The sequence below is a fragment of the Equus przewalskii genome, chromosome 6 (genome assembly GCF_037783145.1).
Source record: "Equus przewalskii isolate Varuska chromosome 6, EquPr2, whole genome shotgun sequence".
Taxonomy (NCBI): domain Eukaryota; kingdom Metazoa; phylum Chordata; class Mammalia; order Perissodactyla; family Equidae; genus Equus; species Equus przewalskii.
In genome coordinates this window covers 42,693,217-42,707,345 of record NC_091836.1, presented here as the reverse complement: position 1 = coordinate 42,707,345, position 14,129 = coordinate 42,693,217, and the positions used below count along the sequence as shown (strand labels likewise).

The following is a 14,129-nucleotide window of genomic DNA, read 5'->3' as shown; positions in this document are numbered from 1 at the left end:
AATGTACCAGCACCTCCCCTGACACAGAAATGAGGTCCCTGCGTGGCCAGTAGGATCTGCTCAGAGCTCTGAGTCTAAGGCCTAGTGGGGAAGCTGGAAGGATAGGAATGAGGGGGATCTGGGAAGGGCGACCGCGTTGAGATCTACGGGCTGGGCTCTGAGGTAATGGTGTTCCTATTACCTGGGGCGCTGGGTATTATGCTTCCACTTCCTCTGCCTGAGGTGTGCGTGTCGTCAGGACCTCAGCCTGTACCATTTTGCCTGCCCCTCTGGGGACTGACAGCTACAGTCATAACAACAGCCAACACTTTTTGAGCATTTACCGCCAGTCTTAGGCTCTCTGTCAAGTGGTGCCTCATCATTTACAACTTACGAGGTGGGAGCTGGTGTACTTCCATTGAATCCGAGGCTGGCGTGGGTCGGACACCTTGCCCAGCATCGCACCACTAATTTGTGGGCCCAGGACTCAAAGCCAAACTGAAGTTGTTAATTGCTCTGTTGTGCTGTCTCTCAAACTGGTGTTTGGGTGGAATATGGCTGTCTCATGAGACCAGAGAACTTTACAGGAGAGGGGCTTTTTGTCTTTGCCTTGTGACCCTAAGGGAGAGTGTTTCTGTGCTCACCAGATGAGCACAGGACTTTGGCCTGGGGTGACAAGGGTTCTGGTTCCCTTTGGCCCATGTTCTTAATGCTCATGTGATCTCCTGATGCATAGACTAGACTGCATGGTGGGACAGGTTTCCTTCTTCAACCCTACTACCTAGTGGGGCCAGGGCACCAGCTCCTCAGAGCATCCCTCATCCCTAATCACACCACTTGGGATGCTGCATTTTGCTACTGTGCAGCAAGATTATGGGAGCCCAGCTCAATGGGCTCAATTCTGTTCAGTCTGAGAGGTCTCCACTTGGTCTCCAGGCACCAGCCCCCATGCCCCAGGCAGTGTCCGGGTCCAGGTCTCCATGACAACTGCCAACGTGTCTTGGGAGCCAGGCTATGATGGAGGATTCGAGCAGACATTCTCAGTTTGGTACGGACCTCTGTGAGTCACCCCCGCATGCTTTGCTCTCTGCTTCTCCCCTCCCCACCCCCCGACTCAGCCCCTGGGTTGGATGGAGGTTAGGAGAAGGATATGGTTCTTTGCCTGACAGACCTCCAGATGGTGAGGGGTGCTGACACAGTGACTAGGTTCTTGTGGGGGTTGGTGTGTCTGTGAGGGACTCTGGGCGTCCCTGTGTTCCCAGCCTGGAAGGTTTGGGATGCCAATTTGGGCCGTTGCCTGAATTGTCCATCACCCTTTGCAACTCTCTCCAAGCTTATCTCACTACCCCTTTTTGTGTCCTTGGTTCATTCTTCTTCTAGGTTCCTGTGTCCTCTGGAGTCTGGAAGAGACTCCTAATTCTCAAGGGCATTGTGAAACAGCCCAGCTGGAAGTGTAAAATCTAATTTTTATTCTGTCCCTTCCCCAGTGGTTCCAGAAATCAGTGTGACATGGTGCTCACCTTCCTGGCCTTGTCTTCAGCATCTGCATTTTCTCTCTAGGATTGTGTCTCTCTATTGTTTTTTTTATCTCTTATTAATTTATCCGGATGCAGTGATTTGCAATCTTTGCCCAAACCTTGGGTAGCTAGAGATATCAGCAATGCATGAAGCAGGCTGAAGACAGGAGGTACAGAAATGGTGGAAAGAGAAGCCACGGCTGACCTCCTTCCCATCACCCTAGGATTTCCCTCTCCCCCATTCCTATCCTGAGCCAAGAAACGGCCACCTGCATCATGGGTGACATCCTTGAGCTGGGAGGACGAGCCCTCTCACTTCCTCCTTTCTAGACCTTTCTCATCTGGGAGCGTATTCCCAGCCAGGCTCGAGCAGGGCCTGGGGAGCAGAAAGCGCCACATTCCAGAGGGCAGCTCCTGGAGATTCAGGAGAGTTCTTGATACACTTCTCAACACACGGGGAGCTGAGGGAGAACCTGCCCTGTTTCCTGCTGTGGTGGTTTGCTGGATATTTCCCAGATTCTGATTATCCTAGAATTCTGAGTTCTGGATAGGCAAACTGGACCTCGATGGTGAGCTTGGGGAAATTTCTTCTTGCAACCAGAACATCCTCCCACCCCTTATCTTTCTTCATTCTGAGGCAGGGCAGGCGCAGGGGCCTCCTAACAACCCTACTTGGTGACAGCTACAAGATCATGGTGCTGCCAGGCCCCTGCGGGGCCCGGGAAGGGCTTCTGGCATGGCTGAGCCATCTTTGGGGATGCCCGAAGGGAAGGTCTGGGCATAGATTGGTCTATGCCCTTGGTCTCCCTTGCTGCCTGTGGCTCTGCTCCCCACTGCTGCTCATCTGCATTGCTTTATCACACTTTGCTCACTTGCTTTGGTGCCTGGGGCCGGGAAGGGCAGTTGCAGAGGTTGAGGAGGTCTCCTTCCCTCTTTTCTTTCTAACTGCCTCTAACTCTCCATGTACTGACTCAGACATTTGGCGCTAGCTTCCTTTTGCTGTGCTTTCTGCTGTCTCAGCTCAAACTCCTGGGCATACACCGTAGTGAGCCTTTAAGCCTAGAGGGGCACCTGGTGGGCATCCACCACCTTGTTACTCAGGGCTGCAGGAAGAGGGCTGCCAGTGTCTCAGTCCCACAGGATGATGTCTCCTCCCTGTGGTGGTGCCAGGGCACTGCACTGCAGACGCAGGCTTTGCTGCCCATGGAGAGTTAGGTGGGCTGAGTAGAGCAAGGGATGACCCTCACCCCTCGTTCCACTATTCTCCATGCGTAGTATGACCTTCCCCTTGGTTGTGATTTCTAACCCTTAGGGCCCCAGGGATCCTGGTCCCCACGGTGGGGATACTCCTGGTCATTTTGCCATATACCCTGGGCCTCCTCAGATAACCAAACCTGGGTGGGCTGAGGGAGCCCTCTGGGTGACTCTAGGTCCCACTTTGGGCTGTCCCTGGGGGCTGGGTAGCCGAGCTCACCTGGGTTCCTTCCCTCACCCAGCTGTTGCTGAGTTGCTTATCCTCACATCCCCATATGGTACCTGCCTTGTTCCCAGTGTCCTCGCTCTCCCAAGGCAGAGCCATTCTTATGGTTGTGAGCAGGATGAGGCTCTGCTGAATGCACTTGGTAATTTGACCAGTGTCTTGAGCATTACTTGTATCTAAGGGTCCTTTCTAGTAGAAGAGGTATCAGTAGTGGCTGGTGACCTGGCGTCCTGAGGATCTGCACAGCCACAGTTGAGTAGGTCATCCCGCCTTGGTCATTACCTCTTCCTGTCCTTGAACCTGGGAAGGCCAGGTCTGCCCCCAACAGCCCCCTTGAAGACCTTGTGTGCCTTCTCATGTCTCCAATGTAACCCAACCCACCCCCCTGTCCCCATCCTCTCTCTTTCTTTTGGCCAGGATGAAGCGGGCACAGTTCGGGCCCCATGACTGGCTGTCTCTGCCAGTGCCACCGGGACCCAGCTGGTTGCTAGTGGATGCCCTGGAGCCTGAGACAGCATACCAGTTCAGCGTCCTGGCCCAGAACAAGCTGGGAACGAGCGCCTTCAGTGAGGTGGTCACTGTGAACACTTTAGGTGAGGGCCTGGGCTGGGGTCTGGAGGATGTTTCCTGGAGGAGCTGACTGAGATAGATAGAGACGGTGATTGATGGTCCTAGCTGTCGCATTCATTGCTTACTATGTGCCAGGCACCTTGCTAAGTGCTTTATACGTCTTGTCATTTGATCTCCCAGCAAGGATCTGCATACCATCCTGTGGGGTTTGTCTGGACCAGAGTGCCTCGTCCCACATTGGAGCACTTTTGACCAGGTTCCTGTTGCATCCTTAGATAGAAAGAAGAGGCTTCCAACTTTACCTTTCCTTGTTAGGCCACATGTTTGCATCTCCCTGTGGCTGCACAGGGGACACTGGGAGCCCTTCGTCCTTGCACAGAGGCCCCTCCCAGTTCTTTCCTTGGGCCCCTGGCCTCATTTGGTGGCAGGTGTCTGGCTGATTCTCCCTGTCGAATCTTCTAGCCAGGCCGGCTTTTCCTTCCTTGATCGCATCCTGCCTGGCTGCACTTATGTTTGCTGTCCTCTCTCAGCCAGAGAGGGCAGCTGTGAACAGGTGGCACCACTCCAGCCACCAAAGGGGACAGTGGTGACAGGGCGTTTAGCCCGCTCCGGGGCTCCTTCACTGAGCCTTGTTTTTCCACCTGAGCCAAGAAGGGGATTGGAAGAGGTCAGAGTGCTGTGGGGAGATCTTTCTGCTTCCTTGGAAGAGGACAAAAGACATGTTTTGTAGTATCTTTTTAAGGATACTATCTTATTGATAATCTAATTACATTTAATTCTTTTTTCTTCCTTGTAGTTCCCAATTTTTTTTTTTTAAAGGTTTTATTTTTTTCCTTTTTCTCCCCAAAGCCCCCTGGTACATAATTGTATATTCTTAGTTGTGGGTCCTTCTAGTTGTGGCATGTGGGACGCTGCCTCAGCGTGGTTTGATGAGCAGTGTCCGCACCCAGGATTCGAACCAACGAAACACTGGGCCGCCTGCAGTGGAGCGCGCGAACTTAACCACTCGGCCACGGGGCCAGCCCTAGTTCCCAGTTTCTTTTTCCTTTTGAAATACTGAATTCCCTTGTGTGTGTTTTTTAGAAGTACTCTGAAAATAGAATCATGAAGTTCCGGGCCCAGTTGCTCTGCCTGCCCTGCCCACCCGCCTCCCCCCACCCAGATCAGGAGGGCTTTTTATGTGACACTCTTGTCCCTGAAATGGTGCTTGGGCCGGAGCGTGGGAATGTGACTGTCCCTTTGGGGTCACGGCACCCCCAGGGACACGTACTGAGCTGGAAGGCAGCACCAGGGTGGGCGAGGAGGCAGGCCCTCAGCGCTCCCTGTGCCATCTTCCCTTCTCATCTCCTCTGCTGCAGCATTCCCTGTCACAACTCCAGAACCCCTGGTGCTGGTCACCCCACCAAGGTGCCTCACAGCCAACCGGACCCAGCAGGGTGTGCTCCTGTCCTGGCTGCCTCCTGCCAACCATAGCTTTCCCATTGATCGCTACATCATGGAGTTCCGTGTTGGAGAGCGCTGGGAGACGTTAGATGATGCCATCCCAGGCACTGATGGAGACTTCTTTGCCAAGGATCTGTCACAGGTGAGGGTCTAGCTCTTCCTTAACTCTTCTTCCTAAGTTCTGGAAGTGACAGGTCTCTTTCTAGAGTCTCTGGAAGCTTTGAGTGACCCTACTCAGGGGTATGACGGCCAGCCCTGTGCTGTCCCTCACCGCTGGTCCTGTATTCTCTCAGCTCAGTGGCAGAGGGCAGTTGTGTTGCCTTGAGGAGTTTTTCTAAGTGCTGACATAAGCTAGGGCAGGGCAGGGCAGGGCAGGGCAGGGCAGGGGCACAGCATGCCTAACCAGATCTGGCCTCAGCCCCTGTCTGGGAGTCTAACCTGGGATGGGCAAAGGATTTCCCAGCAAGCTTGTCCTCTAGGTTTGCCCTTTGACGATTAGAGGCCCTGGAGGGGAATACGTTGTTTTTTTCCTGCTGACCTCCCTTTACTGGCTCCCTAGCTGGAGAGAGGAAGCCGCTTATTTCATGAATACAGACAGTCTCATCTGTCTTTCCTTCCCTGGACGCTCTTTTAGTGCTGGAATTGGCTTATGGGGGCTCCTGAGAGCCCATGTGTGCATCTCTGCCCATCTCTGCTTTCAGAGACCTCCTGTGTGTAGCCTGAAATCAGCCATGGTGGGAGTATTTGCACCATGGCAGTTGGCAAATGCTACAAATCAGGACTATTTTAATCCCAGAAAGCCGGTTCGTAAACACTTCCAGTACACCACTGCTTCAGGTGCCTGTTCCTTGAGAGATCATTGCAGGGTTGGTGGTGGTGGGGTCAGGGCTGTCCCAGTCCCTCGGCTGACAGGGTATTGTCTCTGGGGCTGTAGGACACCTGGTATGAGTTCCGAGTTCTGGCCGTCATGCAGGATCTGATTAGCGAGCCCAGCAATATCGCCGGCGTCTCCAGCACAGGTACTTTGGGGGTGGGAGTTCTCTTAACGACTACAGCGACAGAAGCCCCAGAGCCATGTGGGAGGCCCTTTGTGAAGTAGCTACTACAGGAAGAGAGGCTAGATTGAATCCAAGGAGGGCTCTGCTTGACTCTGCGTGAGTCGTAGCAGTTCTTAACCCCCAACGTGCATGCTTCTGCTTCCACGATAGATAAGATTTCTCCAACTAAAGGGCTGTGTTTATAAAAGTTTCTGTAAGATAGCCACAGAGAGAACTTCAGCAAGTTTTCTCAGTATAGCAGTCAAAAAGAGCTTGATTTAAGTTCTTTTGCCATGAATTTTCTGTTTCCTCCAGCGGTGAATTGGAGCAAAGAGACAACAGGTCAACAAGGACTTATTGACTGCCTCTTATAAGACTGCTTTATAATTATGGTGGTTTTATTTGGAAAATTGCTGTTTGGTGTTGTTTTGCATTACTCCTTCCTCTCCCTAGATTTTTCCAGGCTAAATAAAGCCAGCTCCTAGCATTTTCTCTATTTATCTTTCTTTCTTTTGGCCCTGGTCCCATTTCCACACATCTTCCTCCAGCTACAGTTCTGAAACATAGCAGGGTCCCTCCCCCGCCGTGAGCTGGCTCCCTTGGTATGGGAAGATACTCCTGCTTAGTGATCCAGCAGTGGCACTGTTCCCTTGGGCACTGCTCACACAAAGACCCCGAGGACCTGTGGGCAAGGAGCTTGGCCAAGAAGCTCATGCAGCATGTAACTCGTAGGGTTACGGAAGTGCTGGCGTGGCAGATCTGGGGGGGGACTGAAGGGGCATGAGAAGGTTGGCGGGAGTGGAGCATGACTTCTGTCCTGTATACTAGGCTATTAGGCACCATGGAGCTTTTTTTTCTTTTTACAGAAGTACCTCCTGTAGGCAGCAGAATCCAGTGTACTTCTGTCTTGGCTTCCTCCAGGGAAGAGACTCAGAAAGATGGAGGAACAGGGAATATAGTATGTAGCCAAGGCCAGAATAGAAGACTTGAGGATTTGGCGGGCTCATCTCAGTGAACTGTTCTGTGTTTAGCGGCTTATGTCTGACTCCTGAAAGGAAACATGCATAGTTGGGAGAGTCCTCCTGGGTGAATGAGGGTGCAGCGACCTCAGCATTCCCCCTAATTAAGCCCCCGTTTCCAAAGGCTGTAATGTTCATTTTCCACTCAAGCAATCAGCATCATTTGGGTTATTTTTATCCATTGTTATTATCAACGTAGCAATGGATTCTGGCCAAATATATCAGAATATATAGCTTTTCCCTTTAATGAACCTAGAGTGGTAGCCACTAATATGACTGTCCTATGAAGTATGACACAGCAGCCTGGTCTAGTCCTGGTCTGTCACATTCGGGCACAAAGTGAGATCAATTCTTTACTTGTAAAACGGGGAAATGGACCTGTGTTTACCATCCCTGCCAGCTCCAGGAGTCTGCACTGAGATCACCGGGACATGCTGATCTTCCCTGTAGAAGTCGCTCACCTTCTGTACTGTAGCACGTTAGAGATGGATGGATCTGAGTTCTGTAGTAACAACTCGTCTCCCTGCGGTGGTATTTTACCCTCAAGGTGCCTCCATGTCTAGGTGCTCGTTTTGTAGAGAGGGCATGGCAAATGGCAGAGAATACTAGCTGGAGGTCAGAATAACTGCTGTAGTTTCGACACTGATAGTGCAGTGTCTATAGGCAAGCTGCTCAAACTCAGCCAATCACAGATTTTTTCATTTAGAGAACGAGAACAGTAACACACGCTCTGTCCACCTCATGGGGTTAATGTGAGAATATCTGCTGATATGCATGAAAGCACTTTGCAAAGAGCACCAGACAAGTATAGATTATTATTGAAGTTATCTCTATGGGGTAAGATATAGATGCTCTTTCTTCTTTACAAGCTGTGTAGCGATTTCTTGACTACTGTCAATGGCCCCTCTTCCCCCACTGTACAAACCACTGCAGTGTTAGCGTTGAGCATGGAGCCTGAGCCTTGACGTTGTCTGTGCTACAGAAGTGGGGGAATACTTAGGGGCTGGGGGTCAGAGTCGGTGGAGGCCTTGGGGGAGGGAGGGACCCATGCATGTTCCCTGCCCCTTCCTGCAGACATCTTCCCGCAGCCGGACCTGACTGATGAGGGGCTGGCTCGGCCTGTGTTGGCTGGAATCGTAGCTACCATCTGCTTCTTGGCAGCTGCCATCCTGTTCAGCACCCTGGCCGCCTGCTTTGTCAACAAGCAGCGCAAGCGTAAGCTCAAGCGCAAAAAAGGTGGGTGTCTGCCCCCCGTCTGGTTCTGCGGGCCCCGTTGCCATGCTTTGCTTCAGGAGAGATAGCCCATTTTAGCATATCCCCCTTGGCAATAGGGAAAGTGGGGTCTTGTGGGTAGAACTGCTAGTGGGACTTGATTTGAAAGAGGGAGTAAGGAAGCAGGGATGGTGGGGAGAAGGATGGAAGCAGAGCTAGGGTGAAGGCACAGACCTCTGAACTGGACCAAAGATGCCAGACGCTGAAAGGGGCTGCTTCCCGCTGTGGCTTTGCTTCTGGCCCTGCTGACCCCTGGATGAGTTTTGTTGTCTCGGGCCTCAGGAGACTCTCTCTCCACTTCTTTTTCCTTCCAGATCCTCCACTCTCTATCACGCACTGCAGGAAGAGCCTAGAGTCTCCGTAAGTGTCCCTGGCCCTGGGAGAACCATGCAATGGTGTGTGGGTGGAAGGTGGAGAGGAGACTGGTAGAGGGTTTGCCTTGCTCAGCCCTAGGACAGTGTTTCTAAGCTGTTTACTATTAATTGATCTGCAAGGTAATTTTAAGTTGTCCACACTAATAGAGGGAGCGATAGTATAGACAATCCAAATTAGCAGGTAATCTGTTTCTCTTTAGCTTTGGAATGTGTGTCTGTGATATTTTTTTTTCATCCTAGTAGGTTTGCCTTCTTAATATGTTTTGCTTAAGTTGATGTTAAAATGAGCTTGCATTTCTTGAGCGCCCTGGGAATGGAGTTGGAGGTGTGACTAGACAAAGTGTGGCAAACAACAGGGTCAGGGCAGAATCCAGGTAGAAGTGTGGGTGTTCATTCAGAAGAGGGACAGCATGCATCCAGACAGTTGAGAGTTGGCCAGAGTATTTCGTGCTGAAATACACAGCCTGTCTGCGCTCCTTTTCCTTAGCGTCACATTCCTAGGTGTCTGTGCTTGTTGTTTGTCAAGAGAACAAAAAGAAGTCATGGACTAGGTGTCCCCCCCTTCATCCCTCCTCCTCTGCCTCGCCCCCACAGCTTGTCCTCCGGCAAGGTGAGCCCCGAGAGCATCCGGACACTCCGGGCCCCATCAGAGTCCTCCGATGACCAAGCCCAGCCAGCAGCCAAAAGGATGCTCAGTCCCACCAGGGAGAAGGAGCTGTCCTTGTACAAGAAGACCAAGAGGGCCATCAGCAGCAAGAAGTACAGTGTGGCTAAGGCCGAGGCCGAGGCAGAGGCCACGACGCCCATCGAGCTTATTAGCAGAGGTCCGGATGGCCGCTTCGTGATGGATCCCTCAGAGATGGAGCCCTCGATGAAGAGCAGGCGCATCGAGGGCTTTCCCTTTGCGGAGGAGACGGACATGTACCCTGAGTTCCGCCAGTCGGATGAGGAGAATGAGGACCCGCTGGTGCCCACGTCTGTGGCTGCCCTGAAGTCCCAGCTGACCCCTCTGTCATCCAGCCAGGAGTCCTACTTGCCACCACCAGCATACAGCCCTCGGTTCCAGCCCCGTGGGCTGGAGGGCCCCGGTGGCCTGGAAGGTCGGCTCCAGGCCACAGGCCAAGCCAGGCCCCCCGCCCCCCGGCCCTTCCACCATGGCCAGTATTACGGGTACCTCAGCAGCAGCAGCCCTGGGGAGGTGGAGCCGCCGCCCTTCTACATGCCAGAAGTGGGCAGCCCCTTGAGCTCCGTCATGTCCTCCCCACCCCTGCACAGTGAGGGGCCTTTTGGCCACCCCACCATCCCTGAGGAAAATGGAGAGAACGCTTCCAACAGCACGCTGCCCTTGACTCAGACGCCCACAGGAGGGCGCTCCCCTGAGCCCTGGGGCCCACCAGAGTTCCCCTTTGGGGGCCTGGAAACCCCGGCCATGATGTTTCCCCCTCAGCTGCACCCCTGTGACGTAGCCGAGAGTCTGCAGCCAAAGGCCTGCCTCCCCCGAGGACTGCCCCCCGCCTCTCTCCAGGTGCCCGCGGCCTACCCGGGCATCCTGTCTCTGGAGGCGCCAAAGGGTTGGGCAGGCAAGTCACCGGGCAGGGGCCCCGTCCCAGTGCCCACTGCCACCAAGTGGCAGGACAGACCTATGCAACCTCTGGTGAGCCAAGGGCAGCTAAGACATACCAGCCAAGGTATGGGCATACCCGTGTTGCCTTACCCCGAGCCGGCCGAGCCGGGGGGGCACAGCGGCCCCAGCACATTTGGCCTGGACACCCGGTGGTACGAGCCCCAGCCCCGGCCCCGGCCCAGCCCGCGGCAGGCCAGGCGCGCCGAGCCCAGTTTACATCAAGTGGTGCTACAGCCCTCCCGGCTCTCACCTCTGACCCAAAGCCCCCTCAGCTCCCGCACCGGCTCCCCTGAACTGGCTGCCCGGGCCCGGCCTCGCCCGGGCCTCCTGCAGCAGGCGGAGATGTCCGAGATCACCCTTCAGCCGCCGGCCGCCGTCAGCTTCTCCCGAAAGTCTACGCCATCCACAGGCTCCCCTTCCCAGAGCAGCCGCAGTGGGAGCCCCAGCTATCGGCCCACCATGGGCTTCACCACTCTGGCCACAGGCTACCCCTCCCCTCCGCCGGGCCCTGTCGGGCCTGGGGACAACTTGGATGTGTTTGGACAGACGTCTTCCCCTCGAAGGATGGGGGAGGAGCTGCTCAGACCAGAGCCCCCCCCACCACCCTTACCTACTTCAGGGTGAGTGTGAGCTGGTTTCTCCTGCCCACCCACACCTGGTCATCTTCCTCCCCATCCCTTCCCCGCCCTCCACCCCTTCCATCTACCTGAGTGACAGGGCTTGTCTGGACATGCTGCAGCATCCCTTGGGAAAGGAGTTCTGGGCTTGGTGGCATTCACAGGGTATGGTCATTGGGGTTGGGGTAGCGGCTCACCTGCCCAGGTACCCTGCGAGGAGCATGAGGGATCTTTTCCACCCAGCTCAGCGCTCTCAGGGGGCCCCCAGGATGACGGGGAGTGTGCACACATGGACAGGGGAGGGAAGGTGGTGTCCGAGTGAGTGGTCAGCCTGGTTCCTCTTGGAGTGGAGAACTCTCCACATCCCTGTGATCCTGGCTGTGGGGGGGTTCCAGGATTTGCCCACAGACCTTGTATTCTGCCTCCTTTTCTTTTCTGGCCCCTCCTCCTTGCTAAGCAGGACCCTGAAACCTGACTTCCCTGGACCACCAGGCCAGGGGCGCTCCTGTTCCCAACCTCCTGCCCTTAGCAGCCTAGTGAGTGCTGGGCCCTTCCCACAGCCTCACCAGAGGGCGTATCCTGGAGGCTGGGAGCACAGTCTCAGGCCTGGAGCCACATACACCACCCCAACCTGTGTGCCTTGCAGGAAGCTGCAGACAGACAGACAGACAGACCAGCTCCTGCGGTCAGCCTGCCTGAGAGAGCACACTCTAAACTGTAGCAGCTGGTATTCCAGGTACCAGAGTTGGCCTGGACACCTTTCTGTGCCTCTTTTTCTCTTGTCTTTCTTCCCCTGTCCTCCTCCTCCTCCTCCTCTTCTTCTTAACTCCTCCTCTCCTCCCCTTCCTTCCTTCTCAAGTCTGTCTTTCTCTCTGTCTTCCTTCCTTCTCCATCTTCTTTGGGTTGGCCCGACTTGCTCAGAGGAGCCTGCAACGTCTCTGTAGTGCCCCCAGTCCCTCCTGCCCTCCCTCCCTCCCTCTCTCTCTTTTTCTCTGGTTCCGTCCTTTGGTCTCTCTTATTGATGTGGCCGCCTGTGCAGGGGAGCAGAGCAGAGGAGGCTGGCCCGGTGGTAGGCAGGATGGGAGGCGGTTGAGCAGGAGGGAGGCCAGTGCCCTTCCCCTGCCCCATTCACTCCCACCCTCTCTGGTACCTGGAAGTGCGAGCCTCACCTCCCACCCCCACCCTGCTCCTGTGGGGGAGAAGGGAGTGGGCCCAGGGAGGTGGAGGAGAGCTCTAGCGAGGACGCCAGGCAGGCGCCGTGGGGACCGTGCCTCTGTCTGTGCCGGAGATGCTGTGCGCCGCAGCCCTGTCGTCTGTGCTTTGTGCCGCGCTCTCATCTGCTTCGTCCCATCGTGCCTGCGTCTGGGTCTCTGTCTCTCTCCTCTCCTTCCCCTCACCCCATTCTCTGGCCTCGCTTGTCGGTTCTCTGGTCCCTGTGCTCCCCCTCCCCTCTCTGGGTGTGCGTGGGTGGTCCCCCTGCGCCCGTGTTGATAACTGCTTTGTTTCTGATTGATCTCAGCTATCTGGGCAGTGTTGTCGAGACAAGCCTCTCCTCAGCTCAATAGGTAAGGGAGCTCCGCGGCTGGGGCGGGGCGGGGGGCGGACAGGCGGACGGGGCTTCGGCAGGGCCATCGCTTCCTTTACAGGGGAATCCAAACCATATCCCCTCACCCCTCTATGGGGCTGGCAGCCTCTGCTCCTCGATTCCCCACGGCTTCTGGGTTCCCCACATCATGCTGCTCCAATGGCCCCACTGGGCCATGCTTGGTCCCACCTAGCTGCAGCTTCTGAGCCCCACCCTACATGTCAAGCCCTCTCCTAGAGTCTCCCGCCGTTTTCCTCACTCAGACACCTCGCCATCCTGCTGCCAACACACCTAGAGCTTTCCACAGAAGCCCCTTGTGGCCCTGCATGCACCCTGAGGGACCTCGAATGCCTGAGGTCTGCTTTGCATTCTCTGCACCCATGGAAACCTGTCTGGGGCCACGCTGGTGTCCAGGAACAGTCCCACCCCCATTTCTGCACTGTTTCCCTGGCAGCGTCAGGCATAGTGCCCCCCTTTCCTCCCTAACCCTCCGAAGAGTCAGCTCTTCCCCTGGGGTTGCTGGTCCCTCACCATCTTCCTGAGATCTTACTAATGTTTGATGCTCTCAACGAGCACAGGTTGGAGTGTGGCCCAGCTCCTTCCCTAACAGCTGGGTCTTCCTCAGGACCAGGTCACGCATAGTCCTGTCCGGGTGAGGGGGGGGACATGTCACCACTTCCTAGGCTCCTTGCATTCTGCAGCCCCTTCTTGGTTGTTCCAGGACTGAGGTGTGGACCTTGCCTTTAGGTTCTAATTGCTTTCAAGGTCCCTGTAGTAGCCACCCTGACCTCCTTGGGTCACAGCGCTAGGGCAAGGGTCTTGGAGGAGCACCCCTGGGGGAGAGAATGGGCTTCCCCCAGGCAGAAGGAAGTTGAGTTGGCAAGAGGCAGACACCCAGTGGGGAAGCACTGATCCCTCCCTCTGCTCTCTGCCGTGGTTGGCTCTTCCAGCGTTCTTCCAGGTGGAGGTCTCAAGAAATTGGGCATTTTAGAGGGGTGTCAAGTCTCTTAAAGAGGCTTAGGGTTGCTTGAGACTCACTGTCTCTCATGGTGGCTAAGAACGTGCTTCTTTTTGCCATGGACACCACTGCCCGTGCTTCTTGGAGCAAACACATGCAGGCCCCGGACACTGGGGTGGGAGCCAGAGGGCCTCCTCGTGCTCCTGGCTTCCCTAGGTGAGAAGCATCTGCATCCCTTCCCCACGTGGGGATGTCAGGGGAGCTGATTATCCTTACTCAGGCCTACAAATCTCCTTCAGTCATAAGAATGGCCTCCCATAAAGAGGACTACTTTCCCATTTCTTTACCATCTGCAGCTATAAAAGTGTTGGCAGCCCAGAGGTCCTGGGATTGTGTATGAGGCTGGCAGGTACCACACGCGGCCATTAGCACTGGAGAGAGCACGGAAGGTGTCAGGATGTAGTTATGAGCTCACCTGTGCTAGGGACCTCCTGCAGCCTGCTGGGTGGATGCTCTGGAGTGGCAGTGGCTGGACCATCCTGCACCTTCGGTGCTCTCCCTCCCTGTCCCCCAGTTTGACCCCTGTATCACCCCCGGAGGTGTGATAGCTCCAGGACCAGCTCTCACTTCACTCCTGAAAAGTGCCTGGACCTC

The 14,129-nt window shown here is 55.1% G+C and overlaps 1 protein-coding gene across 11 annotated transcripts in view; it reads left to right on the top strand.

Moving 5' to 3' along the window:
• Positions 1-14,129, top strand: part of IGSF9B (immunoglobulin superfamily member 9B) — a 60,513-nt gene that overhangs the window by 26,098 nt on the left and 20,286 nt on the right. For 4 of the 11 annotated variants that reach the window (XR_011540988.1, XR_011540990.1, XR_011540989.1 and 1 more), the window contains 8 exons: positions 916-1,039; positions 3,394-3,569; positions 4,905-5,131; positions 5,924-6,008; positions 8,120-8,281; positions 8,632-8,677; positions 9,286-10,935; positions 12,452-12,497. Coding sequence is in view for 8 of the 11 variants with exons in the window: in XM_070623503.1 (XP_070479604.1) it covers positions 916-1,039; positions 3,394-3,569; positions 4,905-5,131; positions 5,924-6,008; positions 8,120-8,281; positions 8,632-8,677; positions 9,286-10,935; positions 12,452-12,497 (2,516 nt within the window). In the remaining 3 variants the exon portion in view is untranslated. The other 7 variants (XM_070623500.1, XM_070623497.1, XM_070623504.1 and 4 more) reach the window with 3 other exon arrangements.